General features: G+C 36.9%; 3 protein-coding genes across 3 annotated transcripts in view; all 3 read right to left on the bottom strand.

Annotated features, from left to right (window-relative positions):
• The window catches only part of LOC134816240 (uncharacterized), a 96841-nt gene extending 83509 nt beyond the window's left edge, over positions 1–13332 (bottom strand). The window contains exon 1 of the mRNA XM_063824995.1: positions 13307–13332. The gene's annotated coding sequence lies outside the window, so the exon portion shown is untranslated. The remainder of the gene's footprint in view (positions 1–13306) is intronic.
• Positions 1–14934, bottom strand: part of LOC134816245 (C-1-tetrahydrofolate synthase, cytoplasmic-like) — a 59159-nt gene extending 44225 nt beyond the window's left edge. Inside the window, 6 exon segments of the mRNA XM_063825001.1 lie at positions 13471–13523; positions 13644–13744; positions 13983–14119; positions 14234–14347; positions 14578–14659; positions 14842–14934. Of these exon segments, the coding sequence (XP_063681071.1) occupies positions 13471–13523; positions 13644–13744; positions 13983–14119; positions 14234–14347; positions 14578–14659; positions 14842–14876 (522 nt within the window). The 5' untranslated portion in view covers positions 14877–14934.
• Positions 9149–11581, bottom strand: LOC134816243 (uncharacterized). The gene is made up of 7 exons (XM_063824999.1): positions 11452–11581; positions 11113–11241; positions 10762–10798; positions 10471–10526; positions 10145–10210; positions 9844–9931; positions 9149–9511 (listed from the first exon to the last, which is right to left on the bottom strand). The coding sequence occupies exons 2-7, from the start codon at positions 11221–11223 to the stop codon at positions 9312–9314; spliced, it is 558 nt and encodes a 185-aa protein (XP_063681069.1). The 5' UTR covers positions 11224–11241; positions 11452–11581; the 3' UTR covers positions 9149–9311.
• Positions 14935–17976: the final 3042 nt, after the last annotated feature.

Genomic DNA, 17976 nt, shown 5'->3' with positions numbered 1-17976 from the left:
CAAAGTTTTGCAAGGCAAGGCAGGTCCCGTTTGCCATCGTAGACAAGGTTGGGAAAGCCATAGACGAGTTAGTGAAGAATGGACAGCTGATTCCAACAGAGCACTCAGACTGGGCTTCACCCATAGTTCCTGTCATGAAAGCGGATGGTACGATTCGCATATGTGGTGACTACAAGACTACTGTAAATCCTAATCTCGACACAGCTATTTACCCACTTCCGACGATAGAAGATTGCTTGAGTAAGATTGTCGGAGGTAAACTGTTTACTAAGCTGGATATCAGAGCCGCTTATAATAGTTTGAAGTTGAGAGAATGTGACCAAAAGATTGTGACTTTGAACACACACAAAGGATTGTTCAGTCCTACTTCTCTACCATTCGGTATTTCATCTGCCGGACCGATATTTGAACGCAAGATTGATGATACCTTGAGAAAGACAGAGAACACAGCATGGCGTGTTGACGACATTCTAATAACTGGACCTGATGATGAGAGTCACATGAAGAACGTGAGAACGGTGATTACAGCACTAGAGAATGAAGGCTACAAATGCCGGCTAGACAAGTGTGTTTTCATGGAGCCTAAGGTGACATTTCTTGGCCATGAAATATCTGCTGACGGGATAAGACCACTGAGTTCGAAAGTTGAAACGATAGTGAGAGCACCGTATCCTACTACTAGAGCGGAGATGATATCATTTCTTGGTGGTGCACAGTACTATTCACGTTTTATTCCCAACATGTCAACAGTTGTTGAACCACTTAACCGTTTAAGACCCGCTGACAGTATTTTCCACTTTGGAGATAGAGAAAAGAGAGCTTTTGATGAGTTAAAAGCACTGTTATCGTCTGACTTGGTTCTAACAGTCTACAACCCTGAGCTGGAGTTAAAGCTTGACACGGACGCTTCATCCGTTGGTTTAGGAGCTGTTATGTCACATATTGATGAAAATGGGACAGAGCGACCGATCGAGTATATATCTCGAACACTGACGAAATCTGAGAGAAACTATTCCATGATAGAAAAAGAAGCATTGGCAATAGTTTGGGCGACTAAGAGACTGCACCGTTATCTTTTTGGACGACCGTTTACCCTAGTTACAGACCACAAGCCGCTGGAATCTATCTTTCACCCTAGTCGTGGGATTCCTAGCATGGTGGCAGGTCGTTTACAACGATGGTCATTGTTCCTTAGCGGTTACACTTACAAGATCCAGTTTCGACCCACTGGTAAACATTGTAATGCTGATCTATGTTCCCGTTTTCCACTGCCTTTAGACACATCGGCAGAGACGAGAGAGTTTGATGACGAGTTAACAGAGGAGTTTGAAATGAAACCTCTAGATACTGTTTTCAGCGTGCACTACTTCGGTGATGACAAACCTTTGATTGACGCTGAGTTAATAGCTAGTCACACGAGAAGAGACAAGACACTTGGTCGAGTGTTACAGTTTGTTAAAGACGGCTGGAACGAGAAACCCCCTGTTGATGTCAAGCTGAAACCGTTTTACACACGTCGAAACGAGTTGTCAGTAGACCAGAACTGTATTGTCTGGGGATCTCGAGTTGTTATTCCAGAGAGTATGAGAAAGAGCGTGCTTTCAATGCTTCATGCAACACACATGGGCATTTCACAGACAAAAGCACTAGCGAGAGGCTATGTTTATTGGCCAAACATGGATGCTGAGATCGAGAAAATGGTTAAACTATGTGAACCATGTCAACTAAACCAGAAGAAACCCGCTAGATCTACACCACACCCATGGGCTAAAACTATGGAGGCTTGGGAGCGGATTCATCTAGATTTCTGTGGACCCTTTCTTGGATCTATGTGGCTGATAGTTATCTGTTCGTATTCAAAATGGTTAGAAGTTGTTAGAATGACGAACATTACAAGTAAGAGAGTGATTCAAGAGTTACGAGACATCTTTAGCCGTTGGGGACTACCCAAGATACTAGTATCAGACAATGGATCGAGTCTAACTTCAGAAGAGTTTAAAGTATTCACGAACAATAACCAGATTCGACACGTGCTTATTCCTGCTTACTCACCTGCAAGTAATGGACAAGCAGAAGTTGCAGTCGGACTGTTTAAAAGAGCTATGAAACGGATGATCTTGAAAAACCCTGACGTTATGTGTAACCTGGCTGATTGGCTGCTAAACTACCGCAACACACCACACACCACTACCGGAGTAGAGCCTGCAGTTGCGATGATGAAAAGACGGACGAGAAACGCCTTGAGTTTTCTACACCCGAGTTCGAGTAGTAAGTTTGCCAAAGTTGCTTTAAACGATCAGAACACGATTGCTGAATCGAGACTTCGTGATCTGAATATTGATGACACTATATCGTTCTATGATGAGAACAAGAAGTGCTGGAGAAACGGTGTTATCGAGGGTAAGGAAGGTACCAAAGTGCTACTGATCAAGACACCTGATGAAGTCTACCGCAAGCATTTGGACCAGGTGATCAAGAGATCTGTTGTGTCAGAACCGTTGCAACAAACAGATCCGGATACACCACGAGTTGAGCTGGAGATAAGAGATGAGCAGAGTTCTACAGCTATTGATGGTGATTTAGAGAAGACAGCTAGCTTACCTGAGAGTACAGAGCCGGAAACTTCGATTATAGTTGGTAATAATCCAAATCTACCCGCTGAGCCTGACCATAAGGCAGCCGTTGAACCTATAATCACTGCACAACCCGTACTTAAACCACGTGAGCTTGCCATAGAAATTAACCGTAGCACTATGAAACCTAATATTGTTAGAGAGCATGAATTGCAACAACCTAATTTGCTTCTGCCAGCAAACTTTGCACGTGATAGTAAACCACCAGACAGGCTAAGTTACCGCAAACTGGGAGGAACATAAAACACGTTTCATTATCACATTTTATGACAGTTGTTTTATTTTGAATGTGTAAATCTAACCACACATTAATCCAGTTAAATTATCCAGATCAAACGTAAAGTTATTAAAGATTCCCTGTCACGTTTAAGTTTTGAAGAATAACACGTTATTTTTTGTTTTAAACGGAATGCGCTAAGTTTTAAATCGTGTACAAGGTCAGCGCTCATGTGTAATTGTATTGTGCGAGCGATTTTCAATCGCGCGCCCTGAAAATCGAGTCTAAAAATCTATCTTCTCCTACATTTTTTGAGCAATCACCCTGAAACTTTCAGGATATGTTTTAAGGACCATTTAGAAACTTTTGCTCGTTTTAGAATTTCGAGATAGGACTTTAAAAAATTTTAATTCGATTTTGAAAATCTTGGACCTGGAAAGTTCGTCAAAAAAAGAGGTCCAAGATTTTCAAAATCGAATTAAAAATTTTAAAAGTCCTATCTCGAAATTCTAAAAAGAGCAAAAGTTTCTAAATGGTCCTTAGAACATATCCTGAAAGTTTCAGGGTGATTGCTCAAAAAATGTAGGAGAAGATAGATTTTTAGACTCGATTTTCAGGGCGCGCGATTGAAAATCGCTCGCGCAATACAATTACACATGAGCGCTGACCTTTGACCGGCAATAATTTCGTCTAGGAACAATATTTTTCCATGGGACCAAAAGCAGCAGATAGATATCACTCCCCTCTATTAGAAACAACTATAAAATCAATTTCGAGAGAAATTTCATAAAGACCCCCCCTGCCCCCTTAATCGAGCATAATTCACGATTAATCATGTCCCAGTTTGCTTTCTTAAAATTATAGATTTTACGTTTAGGAGTTTTCTTACGGGAAAAGGAGCTTTTAATTGAAAAAGTGACAGGAAAATGATCAGATTTGCACACGGAATGAGGATCACAGACATTCAAGTTATCGATTGTGTTATCATAATTACTGAGAAGAATGTCTAATGTATTACCACTTTTATGGGTTGGTGATGTGATCAACTGGGAGAGAGAAAGATCACTGAAAGAATCTATGAAGGATTGCTCAATAGGTACGGTACTGGATGAAGATAGCCAGTCTGTATGGGGGAGATTAAAATCACCAATAAGATAGATTTTAGGGGGATTCTTTTTGGAAACTAGCTTGCGAATATAACTAACTATGACATCATGATTAGGTAACCCAAGAGTTCCTACTCTATAACAAGTACAGATTACAATACTCTCTTTGTTAGGGAAAGCAATTTTAACGGCAAGCATTTCTGCACCTAGGCTAACTGGTAGTCGGGTTGTAGTGGCGTCGAGATCAGACCGAACAGCCAAAAGAACACCACCTCCATTTTCCCTAAACTTTTTAGGGTTATTAGGATCTTGAGGATGAGTCTTTCTCGTGCGGTCATTGCGGAAGATTTCATAATGAGAAGAAGGAAAGATTTCGTTGCTAGAAATAGACTTTTTGAGCCAAGTCTCATTTAGGGCAATTATGTCAGGCTGCTCTATGTTAGCAAAGGATTGAAGTTCGGAAATCTTATTACCATCAAGAAGGGGATGGGAGGAGCTTAGGTTACTGAAAGGAATAAGACCTTGGACATTTTGGTATAGTACAGATAGGGATTTGGGACCTGGATTAAGCATAGAAGGATTAACAGGAGTTATCAGAAGAAAGTTAAGAGAGAAAACCCAAAGAATGAATAAAGAGACTAGACGCCTGAGGCGGCTGGAATACTTGACTCTATTAATCTTACCAGGGAGAAGAACATTTCTTATAAACCATGAGGAGATAATTACAAAGAAAAGTTTGATGTGGGAGCAAGCAAGAAATGTTATAAGATAACGTGGGCTGTCAAGGAGTAGAGAGGAATGAATATTAGAATCTAGGGGGAATACGGTGTTCATGGACCTAACCGTGGAGAGAAGAATTGGGAGAAAGTAAGTCATGATGAGAGAATAGAAGAGAAACATATGATTATGATAATTGTAGTTGATGTGTGGGGTGTATGGAGACTAAAATGTGTAAATTTTGTTAGGTATAAACGTGTTGATATGTATAAGTGCATTTCTTGACTGTGTACGAGGCCTTTTGCATGCAAAAAGACCTATTCTAAGTCTAAACGATTCATTGTCTAACATATTGGAAAATGGACAGTGACCGAATGTACCTGAAATGGGAGGCATAAAATTGAGAAAAAGATTAAATCAGATATTTGTTTGAGTTTTAATTTTAGGCGCAACGTCTTAATCAAAATATTAAATGGAAGAAAAGATCAAAGATTTAAATTCCCAGAAGATTATTTACAACCCTGTCAAACCTGTGTTCGATTACAACAAACTTAAGCCAAGTGGACAGTAAACCTACTCCTCTCATGTTGAGATGAAGCCAATCATGGTATAGAAGTTCATTACATTATCTAAAGTCTCGAGTTAAAAAGTCTGAGAAACAGTCTAGGAACACGCAATTATTCTTTAGGCATAAGTCTTTAAGTAGATTGTTAAGAACATTCTTTGCTATGTAGGAATATAAACACTTAATAGGAAGACAACATTGGATAATTATAATTGCAGCGGGAAATAACTGCTTAGTGGTGTCAATTAATTCAGTAAGATACTTCCTAAGGAACTGAACCCCATACTTAGAATTTTTAATGTCATTTGTACCAACACTCAATATAATTTTTTCAATATCGTCAGCTTCTGCAGCTGCATGAGTTTTATGAAAATGATGAATGTTTTCAGTGATGTCTCTAATTTTTGCACCACTTTGAGACACATTGATTACTTTCCTTCCCCGGAATCCCAACTTATTTGTCCGTACGAATTTTGTCATCGACGTACCAAACAGGACAGTGGTTTTCCTGCTCTTCGGTTTTCTTGGAGCATTTCGGTAGTAAAGGGTTGGTGTTGAGGTGGTGGTGGGCGGCATAGGAATTGTAGTGCGGGCAATCTGCTCCTTGACTACATTTGTATCTGTCTTCGGTATCTGGCAGCGAAAAGATAAGCTATACCGAGTCCCCTTAACTGAGCTCTCTGCACGAACCTTGTGAAGACAATATTCCTGACACCCCGGTTTCATAATATACAAACTACAGTCCTTTGGGGTGATATAGCATTTACTGTTACATCGCTTATCCCCATTTTCTGGAATTATGTCGAGGGTCCTCTCAGCTCCAAATGAAACTACATAAATACCTTGCGACTGGTCAAGAGACGTCTCGTCGTCGTTGTGGTACCTAGTTGCACAAGAACCAGACTTGTACATGCTTGCTAGGCATGAGTTTAGCTTGCAGCCAAACTTGGAGTTGATATCATGCATAAGCTCTGATATCCCAGGATAATTTAAAATATCGATTGGCTCCTTAGTCGTGGTGTGTCCATTTGAGGAAGACCATACATATTCTTCTCCAGTGGAAGTGAGCCACTTTGTGGCAGTTTTCACAGCAGTTTGCTTGGCCATAAGTGTTTCAAGTTCAGACATCAACGTGCCATGTTGAACACTCTTGTTCTGAACAAAATCAGTAAGAGGTATTTACCCTCTGTTGCACACATTTTGCTATTGCACACATTTTCCGACACTTGTAAAAATTTCACGGATTTCCGACACTTGTAAAAATTTCACGGATTTTCGACACTTGTAAAAATTTCGAGCAATTTCATCAATTGTAAAAATTTGTTATTAAAAGGATCAACATCATTATATATCTCATTTCTCTTTTTGTTAGTTTTGCAATGTCAGATATTCTTATTGAAGATGAATATCACAGAGGTTTTGTTATTGGGATCATGAGATTACTTGCTGTACATAGTTATTCGGTTACCAGAGCTTTCAGATTAGAGTTACTCTATCTTAAAGAGAATAGAATTTTAAGAGCAAGGATTTTTGAAAACACTCTTGTTTTTAATCGAGTACCCAATTTAAAAGTAGGTAAAAATTATGTTGTAGTAGGGTGGTTAACAGCAAGCAACCATATTATAGAGGTGAATGATATGAGCTAATATGCAAGAGATCCGTGATTTATCAATTGAAGATCTGCTCACAAAGCTGAAAGAGCAAAAACTTTGTTATGGTTATGAGGTTCTAACAATTTGTGAACGTCGTCGCAAAGAGTTTGAAAAGCGATTGTTCTTACACATGCAAGGAAAAGAAGCACCCACCCTTCATAAATGTGCTGATAATAGGAGTGAATACTTTTTGCTTGATATAGAACTTCCACAGACATGGTATCCAGGAACATCAATACTGAAAAAGACATCAACTAATAAAACTAAGAAGTCTGTCCGATTTAAGCAAACGGAAATATTTGGAAATGAACCCATCTACCCATACTGTGTTACAAAGTACAATCATAACACTAAAAGCCAACACCTACATGCACCACAATGTTCTAATGCTGTTGCAGAAACGATCGAGGTGTTGGGACAATACAGATGGATGAATAGAAAGTTTTTGATTGAAGGGAGGCATGATATATAAGAACTTAGAGTTCCAACCTTGACTGATTGAAGATGCAGACCAGCTCACAATATTTCCAAAAGTTCTTTGTCAACTCACCATCAGAATTTCTGAGTTTCCGATGTCTCTTAGGTCAACAGAATCAACAACAATTTTAATCTCTCCAATTTGATCGATAAGATATTTCAAGTGCAACTCATCAAAACTATATAATTCCTTTGTTCGATCAACAGGTATTGATATGTCATCCTTTGTATCCATACAGATGCAATCATGACTCGGCTCAGTTTTCAACTTGGATTTTACCCACCAATCTAGAAGATCGGACTTTGCTACTAAGGTTTAAGAGTTGCATCTCGTAAACTTTCCTGGTAGTATCGATTATAGGTCCAGGTTGAGTGTCATATTCTCTTATGATAAATACTCGAAACTAAAGAGAGTGAATGTGATCGGGCTAATTCAAAACTTATTTATCGAGGTAAATTATATTTCTTCAAAGAACAGACTAATTCATAACCACACACCCCAAAGAAATATTTGCTTACCATGCCACAGCTTTTAACCAATGTTCCCAGTATCATCAGGAACAATCTCGATCTAAACCACCCTGTTAAACATGGACGGAGGTTTGGAGATGGGTGCTACTTTTCAGAGTATCCAGAGTTCATTTTGATTGAAGGGAGGCATGATATATAAGAACTTAGAGTTCCAACCTTGACCGATTAAAGATGCAGACCAGCACACAATATTTCCAAGAGTTCTTTGTCAACTCACCATCAGAATTTCTGAATGAGCTTCACTCTGAGCTTTCATACTATCAAAGAACCAAAGTTATAACTATGTTTGACATTTACCGTATTCGAAAAAGAGTACTCCCTATGTTTGATATTTTGATATCAGCTCAGAGTAAGAGTTATGAAGATATCATCAATATCCATGAAAATATAGTTTTGCAAGCAATACGAGAAGAGCTGAACTTATCAGATGTTACTCAGATGGCAAATGAAAACAAGTACATGTTACGCAATTGTTTTAAGATCTTCATGAATTCAATGCCCAGTGACTCGCCTATATAAATCGAGTTGGAATGTAGAGAGCTCATTTCTTGATATAGAACTTTGGTTACGTTTCAAACATGGCTCTCTTCAACAACTATGGATTGATTTGTGAAATTAATCCAAATACAAAAGGATACACTCGCTTGACGATCTCAACGAATATACCATTCAAGACAAGATTGATTAAGTTCAATGTTTGGGATACCGTACAGTTAAAGAAACCTGGAAGTACTAGATCCAGTACCACGATTCCCTTCAAAGTGGGAGAAGAAGTACAAGTGGAATATTCCTACAAGGATGGGTATCCTATACTCGTTAACATGGTTTCATCTCACGTTGACAATTGTCCAATATGCTTTAACTCACTGGAGGGTATTGATACTCAAAGAATGGAGATTGGATGCGATGGATGTCGATTGATACCTGAGGAAGAACACAAGAAAAGAGTGAATACTCAAATGCAGATCGTTTCTAAAACGTTAAAGCAGTATTCAAACAGTGCAGGGTTCAAACTAGAGCTTTTCAGTGAAGTAGATAACAAAGCCTTTGCTCCGGTTATTTTCCCAAATAACTTTGCATACCAGAAACTTGAAAATATGAAAATTGGACACAAATACTGGGTCGTCGGATGGATTGCTCCAAACGGAAAGTTTCTCGATGTAGTTGATATCAATTAGTTGTAATTTTATTGGTTTTATTTTATGTCTTTATGAACTTGTTTTCATTTGTACAAATAAAACAAATTAATTCAAATTATTGAAGAAACAAAATTAAACGCTATAGAATCATTTTTTTCAGAATCTTGTCCATCGAATGTATGGAAATTCATGCCAAATAAATCTGATCAAATAGTATGTTGTATAATTGACAGTAGTCTTACATAAAAGTATGGAACCTCTGATGACACGATCTCTATCTTGGTTTGGGAGGTTGATATGCAGCACCACCAGCGACTATTTGTTTCCCAACGTTCATTTCCACTGGTCTATGAGATGTTACAACTCTTGGTATCTTGCTAGACTTGTACTTTCCTAGCAGTCTCTCTCTTTCTGACTTCTCTTTACTTTGACGGTTCTTCCACTCCTTTAATAACTCCTGCTCTGTCTTTAAATCTGAAGAAATCAGAATAATATGTAAATACCTATAGTGAACCCTGTAGAATGTAGATACTTGTGTAGATACCTGTGTAGATATCTATAGTGAACGAAATTTTTGTAAGATTTGATTTTAATTATAACTCATTTTAATTAACTTATTATCTAATCATAACTAATTTTAATTAACTTATTAATGTCAGGGGTTTGACATTACTGTTTGGATTAATTTCTGAGATCTAGGTTTCTTATGACTCTCAAACACTTCGATCAAAAGAAGCTGCAATACAAAAACATTAATAATCACGTAACGTACGTAATCAGTTTCATAAAAGAAGATGACAAATTACCTTTCCCTTTATAACTGTTATTGAGTTCATCAACAAGTTTTTGAAGTTTCACAAAAGCGGCCATCACAGTTATGTAGAAAACATCATCCTGAGAATCTTGTAGAGTTTTATTTCGGTCAAAATTATATATATATAATTTATGTGAATTTCGTGTTTTACTGTTTCACTGAATGTCTCAAATATATATATTATATATATATATATATATATATATATAATATATTTAATTTTTTTAAATAACTCTATCTCATTAACCAGCTAATATTACTAAACAGAGCTGTTAGGATTTTAAATTACTTACATCCAACAGAGCTGCCCAATCTATGAAGTCTGCAGGTGGGGGGAGCTGCTTCCCCTTAGATTTCATCTACAAATTGAATGTGTTATTAACAATAATATCGTTGTTTTATCCTCAATGGAATATTCATTCCAAACGATTGAGTTGTGTTTGATAAGACTTATTGACCAGGATCTTTGATAATCACAGGAATGAATAGGGCTTTGATCCTCAGTGACTAACAGATCAATGGAATATTCATTTGAATTTACATGGTGATGTATGCTTATCAAAACTTGTAGATTTAAAGTTAGAAATACATATCTTAGATACTAGGAAAATAATCTCACTTTTTTGGGACTGACAGCTGCGCTGGTGGTTGGTGTGACTGTGTCCTCGTCTGCATCTGAAATGAAAATTTTTCATATTAGATGAACCAATTCCAAAATTTAAATCATTTCTAATTATTCTTAAACATTAAACTATAGAGTGAGCTAGCTCGTAGGTATAATTTTATACACTGATCTAGTTTCTATTTGTATAGCATTCGATTACAATGGTTTGAAATTTTAATAAAAACTAAATATGTATCATTTCTAAGAAGGTCTTCCAAATCTAAAATGGAGGGGTTTTGTTTTTACCTGGGTTTCTGGTAGTGGCGGTAGGTCGTTTAGCTATCTGGAAAATTTTCAAATTGACATACGATGTAACTTAACAAATTAAAATCACTGTGTAATACAGCAATGACATGTGAAGATTTTTGAATTTACACGGTGGTGCATGCTTGTCAAAACATGTAGATTTAAGGTTAGAAATACATCTACATCTTAGATCGTGATTTTACCTGCGTGGCCCCTGAACCCTGGTGATTAATCAATATTACCTTAAATATGAGAAATCGAGGGTTCGGTTACGGTTAGATGTACACACAAATTATATGTTCAAAAGTATAAACTGTAGAAATATATTGATTTCTTTAAAAATAGACTCACTCTTTTTCGGTGTTTTGCTGGGGTTGACTGTTGTACTGCTGGTGTGATGATGCTTAACCCAACAACATTTGTGTAAGACTTGCCGTTTACAATCTTTTCAAGAGTCTTCATATTTATCTTACTATTTATCTGTTTGATATTATTTTCTATTACACAAAAATAAATTGCAAATTGAAAATTTGTGTCACAAAAATTTCATATGATGAATTTGTCACTAATAGTAATTTTACGAGCAGATGTCAGATTTTCAATCTCCTACTTTACACTATAACTGTTTTGAACTGAAATATTTTTAAAAAACCGTTAAAATTTGATCCTTTTGTATGGCAAACTACAAACCTTTAGCTCATCGGGGACAATCGATGACCATATAAGATAGTCAGTCTCCTTGTTATCTTTCGTTTTTACAACGATTTTAACCCTCCCCTTACACGAACTCCCAATGAAGGTTAGTACACCTTCTACAATCATTGCTGAGTAAGATTTTAATGTGAAAAAATTAATAAAAAGCAGATAGTTTAAAACATTAATAACCAGGTCATCTAAGGAAACATTAAATCAATATAAGAAACATGAAAATAACTCAATATTAGTTAGGGCTGACTGTTTTCTCTATTATAGATTCTTGAAAGTATCGGAAAATGCTAGTGTCAAAAATGCTCGAATTTTTTACGTATAAAAAGCTTAAAACAATTAATACTAGCTCAAGGTGTTGGTATGTGTCAGTGAGTTTTAAGAATGTTGTTCAACATTTGTCTCGGTGTTCAGTTGTCCTGGTTCCATAGTGCTTACTAAACATAAAATTTAAAAAATTAGATAAGAAATATGAATTTTAGAATTCAAAATTTAGACTCTCAAGTTGGGTTAAAAACGTTTAAATATTATTGTATAATACGAGCCCCTGCTATTTATGATAAGTTAGCATGCAACTTGAATTAGAATCAAATTAGCAAACTGAAGAGCGAACTATGTATCACAAGACTAAAGAACGAACTGTGCATCTTTTTAAGATAAAATAGAACCTGTGGAGGAACGAGTTGAGTAGATTTATCAATCAAGAACTGATTGATTACAAACTTCTGCGAAACGAACTGATTCAATCTGATTTCCCGCAGCGTTCTCCGGCTTGATATAGTCAGACCGTTACCATGAAAACAAACGTCATTGCATGTTGCTTGTCCCTTGAGCGATGTAGGCAAGCTGCAAGTTTGCTGTCACGTGGTAAACATGTCAAGCTCACTTCGTGTTTTTACCGTTCTCCAGCTTGATATAGTCGAACCGTTACCACGAAACAAAAACAGGTCCAGCTCAAGTTTGCTGTAACATGGTGGATATGTCAAACTCACTTCGTGTTTTTACCGTTCTCCAGCTTGATATAATCGGATCGTTACCATGAAACAAAAAACAGGTCTAGCTCAAGTTTGCTGTCACGTGGTAAACATGTCAAGCTCACTTCGTGTTTTTACTATTCTCCAGCTTGATATAATCGGATTGTTACCATGAAACAAAAACAGGTCTAGCTCAAGTTTGCTGTCACATGGTGTCAAACTCACTTCATGTTTTTCTTACTTGCTACAAAAACGGCATGATGCTATGCAACTGATAACAGTCGTTAAATTTAAAAATTTTGGAATAGCTAGCTAGCCATAGCTATACACCTGTTTCCACTCTAACAACTCTAAAAACGTATTAATATGATAATTTCAACTAAAGGCTGAAATTGCTCGAAATTTTTATAAGTATCGAAAATCCGTGAAATTTTTACAAGTGTCGAAAATCCTCGACATTTTTACAAGTGTCGAAAATCTGTGAAATTTTTACAAGTGTCGAAAATCCGTGAAATTTTTACAAGTGTCGGAAAATGTGTGCAATAGCAAAATGTGTGCAACAGAGGGTAAATACCTCTTACTAAAATCTGAATGCAACTCCAAGAAGTCCTCGCATTTAACAGAATCCCTCTTAAGTTTCATGACATTCTCAACACTGGCCTTAAGAGCTTTCAGCTCATTTAATGAAAACGAGTTTAAAACATTGGTAACAGAATTCAGATCCATAGTGATGGAAGGAGGGAGGAGAAAATGGCAGTGAGGGAGGAGAAAATGGCGAAGTCAATACTGTAGCCCAGGAAGTAGATGCGTTGCTTAGGATACAAACGGTCACGTCATAGTCTCTTCTATCGCTTTGACATTGGGACCTCAAATTATTTGTTATATAGTAGTGTTGAAAGTATTAAAACTGGAATGGAAAAATTTAATTCAGAATATCATGATATCATATATTCTATATCTTATTTTATGAGATATTAATCTGTAAGATAATATCACTTAATATTGTAACAGTCAAAGTTGCTTAACTTACCACAATCTTACTACGTCCAATAACAACAGCTTTGCTACCCTCGAGTTTAACTCCTGAAATAGAGTTGTTCAAACAAATACAAACTACAACCTTCATAACTAGAATCTAAACCATGAATTATGACTAAATAATCAATATTATACAGACAAATATTTCCAATAACTGGGACTGACCAGTTGATTTGATGAGATGTAGACACCCTTTAGCAGTGCAGGGTATATGGCAACTTGCCAGAACACCACGTGTTAATCTAGCATTGTTCACCTCAGTCAATCTATAAATGTTATGTATAGATAAAGAGTTGTTACTTCGTGAATCAGTCATGTGACTCAGTCATTCGACTCAGTCATGTGATGCGACTGATTATATTCCAGCCGATATAACCGATAACGATGTTTTAATAGTTTAATAGTTTCATTAAATATCCTAATTACCAGCTTTTAGGGGAGAAAAATCGTGCCTTTCTTAATAATAAAGGGATAAAATAGCTTAAATCTGTAAAAAAATTGTACCCATCAACATCTTTAGAAGTGAGGATGGTATTGGTGCACACATCCTCATCAACAGTACAGCATGTGTCAAGTGGTAGTTGGAGTATGATACCGTGTATCTCGGGATCATTGTTCAAACATTCCAATGCGGATATCACCTTACAGAGGTAACACTGTGTTAAATAGTGGTGTAATAGGCCCTGAAGTACAAATAAATATTTAGCCAGCAAAACACAATTGATCTTAAATTTTGAATAATTGAAATCAGAAACCTCCTGTTGGGTGGACTGGTTTCCAAGTTTGATGTGTTGAGCACGTATTCCAATCTCGCTGGCTGCTTTTATCTTCATTCTGATGTAGGTGTTGGAGTCTGGTCGGTCTCCAACCTTGTAAAGTTATTTTAAGCATACCAAATATAATGAGATAACACCTGTGAAAATAAATGCATTCCTAATTTGGACATGAGTTGCCCATCTTGATTTTGTCCTAACATGACTTTACCCAAAAGTAATTATTCAATAGTTGTGTCCAGACAACAATCACCCAATCAGTAAATAATTCGATGTCAATGAAAGCTGCCGAAGTTTGGAAAGGTATATGAACTGAGAAAGATCACCTGAACGATTGCTAGCCCAGGTTTAAAAACGTCCCACTCTGCCAGTGCGGTAACATGCTCCTTCAGATCCTCTCGTACTTTTCTGAATGGTGTTAAAGTTGTAAAATTGCACTTTTATTCCTTTCGTTCACCTTGCTTGGTTCTGAGATTCAAAGTTCACAATGGCTCTAACGAGCAGCAGACATTAAAATTATTCATTGTGATGCCTCTTTTACAATTATAAGAAGTTAAATACAAATCACAATGGAAATTTATAAAACCAACTTGGAGATCTCTTTGCCATTGATAACGACTGCCATAATATCAATGATTGAATAGCTAGCTGCTACTCCCTAAAATATTCTTTATTCATACTCGATATTACAGTAAAATTTCGATTCACTGTACACTTTTTAAATAAATCGTGGTGTACAGTTATATATGCATTAAGGATTTGAGTATTGAGCTGGGAATCCCAGGTACTGAAAGTTCTATTCCCAAAGAAAGCTTTGATAAACGGAAAATCATCATAATGTAAAAAGAGACTTTGGAATATTTTTGAAGAGGAGCTTTTCTGCCGACCCCTTGACCAAAATTTCACCGTTTTGACTGAAATTTTGACCGGTGACCAATCAGTGATGACAGTGAGAGTTACAGAAGTCCCCATCAAGGTACTGGAAGCAGTATATCCGGGGAAAACTTTGATGCAATGAAAATTTTGAACATGTCCTAAGTAAGTAAGTAAGTAAGTAAAGATTATGACATAACATCATCACAAGTGTCTACAAAATATCATTGCACTAAATAAAAAATAATTAAAATAAATATATTTTTCCATCAACATTAATAATTGATCAAATTCAATTTTATTAATTAATAAAATCTAATACACTATCTATAAATAATTCATTAATACTTCCCAGTGGAATAAAGATTTATAAAACGCTTCTTTGCCACAAAAGGATGAAACCAAAGATATTCATTATGTGTCTCCTTATTGCTTAAATAACTGGGTCCTTCAATTTTCCCTAAAACTTCATTCGAAACATTCCAAAAATAAAAATCAGTTACAGAATCATTTCTTTCTTAAATCCTTCCAATCTAACTTTAAAGCTTAAAACTGTTGAGCAGTTCTTGACATCTGAAGGGAGTTTGTTCCAGTAAGGAATGACTCGCTCCGGAAGAAAAGAAGACTGGAGATTCTTAACTTTAGTTACAACTTTAGTTACACTCTTATTACACCTATTGGTTGAAACTAGATTAAGACCAGATCTGCTCATTCTGAACAAACCCAATACATATTCAGTCAAACCACTAGTTACTTTAAAAGCTTCGATAAGGTCCCCACGTATTCGCCGCACTGCCAGCGTTGTCAAATTGAGAATATCCAGTCTACAGCTGTATGGAAGAGTACCCACCTCATCAATAAGACGGGTAAACTGCCTCTGGACGCTCTCCAGCTCCAAAACAGTCCCCCAACTTCCATGAGCTGCAACTGGATTCCACAATTGGACACAATACTCAAGATGAGGTCTTATCAAAGCTTTATAAATAGCTATCATTACAACCTTTTTCTCCTACCAGTAAAAAATATTCAAATTTCAGCTTTCCGTGACCCAAATTTCACTGTTTTGACTGAATTTTTCTTAAATAACCATCTTCACTGACCAAGGTCACTGAGGAGGCATAAGACACGATTGAGGTATTCAAATTTCTATTCCCAAAAAATTTTTGATAAACGGAAAATCATTAGAAAAGTAGAAATCTTGGAACATTTTTAGAAAGAATCTTTTTAGCTGAATGTCCTACTGGTAAAATATGATTAGCTTTTATTACTGTTCTTATCCACCAACCAATGCACAGCATGGCTTTACTGGGCGGCGATCAGCCTGTCATTCCGCCAAATCTCCATTATATGTTTAATGTTTATGAACATAATTAAATAGCCTGGAGACCACAGGTAATGTTTATGAACATAATAGCCTGGAGTCCCCAGGTAATGTTTATGAACATAATAGCCTGGAGTCCCCTATGTAATTATTCTAAAAACTGTAGCCTCCTACTTTGTCATTGTATCGTATTAGTGAAACGACCGTGGGGAATGAAGCTAACTCCAGACGTACATAACAGTGGCGTAACAACCGCCCCTGCTAACCCTGCTAGCAGGGGGGCGGCACCTTGGCCTTAGGGGGGCGGCATTTTCCTGGATTGTAGGTCTGATTTCACAGAAAAAGCGCCTTATTGGTGTACTACCCTGTCGAATTTAGCGTTTAGTCGACGTGAAAAAAAATATTTGGGGTACCATTGTTGCTTCAGGGGGCGGCAAAAAGGTGTAGGGGGCGGCAAAAAAAGTACCCGACCTTTTTTTTTTTTTTTTTATTTTTTTTTTTAGGGACACAAAATTTTAGGGGCGGAAAAGGGGCGGCAAATTTCAATCAGCAGGGGGGCGGCACAAAGTAACGTTACGCCACTGGTACATAATATTACTTCTTTTAACAAAGGGACTTGGAGTATAAACGACCAAGTTAGCATACATTTTTAACCAACCAAGAATTCTGGAGGCAAAGGTGGGTGCGTAAACTTTATGGTCTGTACTCTCTAATCCTGTATCACCATGGATTCTTTTCGACGTTTTTGGTAAAAGGTATATACCTTTTAGTCAATCTCTTGCTACTCCAAGTCCCCCAAGATTTCTAATCTAAAGTTCGTCCTAGTTATATTATATTATATAAAATATATTTTTTGTTTGCTATAACTGATACTAAATAAAATTGTTGTTTTCCTGAAATTGTTGTTTTCCTGGTCACGACGTGATACAACTCATACTCGATACTCAGCTCTCAACGAATAATATTTATGCAATTGTTATTTTAAATATTAATACCGTCAGTTGTCAGTGATGAGTGAGTTACATGTTATACTGATAGCAGGTGTAGAGTTTATAACATACAAATTCTAAATTTTTGACGGCTGACGATGGTAAGTCGCTATGTTTAATTCGGGACTTTTATAGTCTTTAGTCTTGGAGCTCAAAATGTCTCGTGCTGTGGGCCGTATAAACGGCGCACACCACCGCCCCGCCTTACTGCTTACATTACTTCATGGTTGCAGGGCGGAGCTGGTGCCGTTTGTCTCGGCCTCGAGTGGCGAGTGCTTGCCCATCGAATACACAATTGAAACACTAATTATTTATTGGAATTCTACAGTTTCCAAAACGAAGTACGAGGATATATTAACTTTGAGCTTTGTTTTGGCGACTGCTTCATCGATGGGCGAGTAGGTATTTGTTGTTTAGCAGTGTTGAATATTGGAGCAATTATATAATGCAATGTATATCTCCATCATAATATAGGCTAGTGTAAACATATATAATCAATAATACAAACAAATGGTATTAGTAACTCGCTAGATTATAGATGT

The sequence above is a fragment of the Bolinopsis microptera genome, chromosome 6 (genome assembly GCF_026151205.1).
Source record: "Bolinopsis microptera isolate Bmic1 chromosome 6, MBARI_Bmic_1.0, whole genome shotgun sequence".
NCBI lineage: Eukaryota > Metazoa > Ctenophora > Tentaculata > Lobata > Bolinopsidae > Bolinopsis > Bolinopsis microptera.
Note: the sequence above shows the minus strand (reverse complement) of the source record. Positions and strands in the feature narration are given on the sequence as shown.

Coding starts and splice junctions, on each gene's coding strand:
- LOC134816243 (XM_063824999.1), bottom strand. CDS start 11,223: ATGAAGACTCTTGAAAAGATTGTAAACGGCAAGTCTTACACAAATGTT. Junction 10,527..10,761: donor CGCCACTACCAGAAACCCAG/GTAAAAACAAAA, acceptor TTTTCATTTCAG/ATGCAGACGAGGACACAGTC. Junction 9,512..9,843: donor TAACAGTTATAAAGGGAAAG/GTAATTTGTCAT, acceptor TGATTTCTTCAG/ATTTAAAGACAGAGCAGGAG.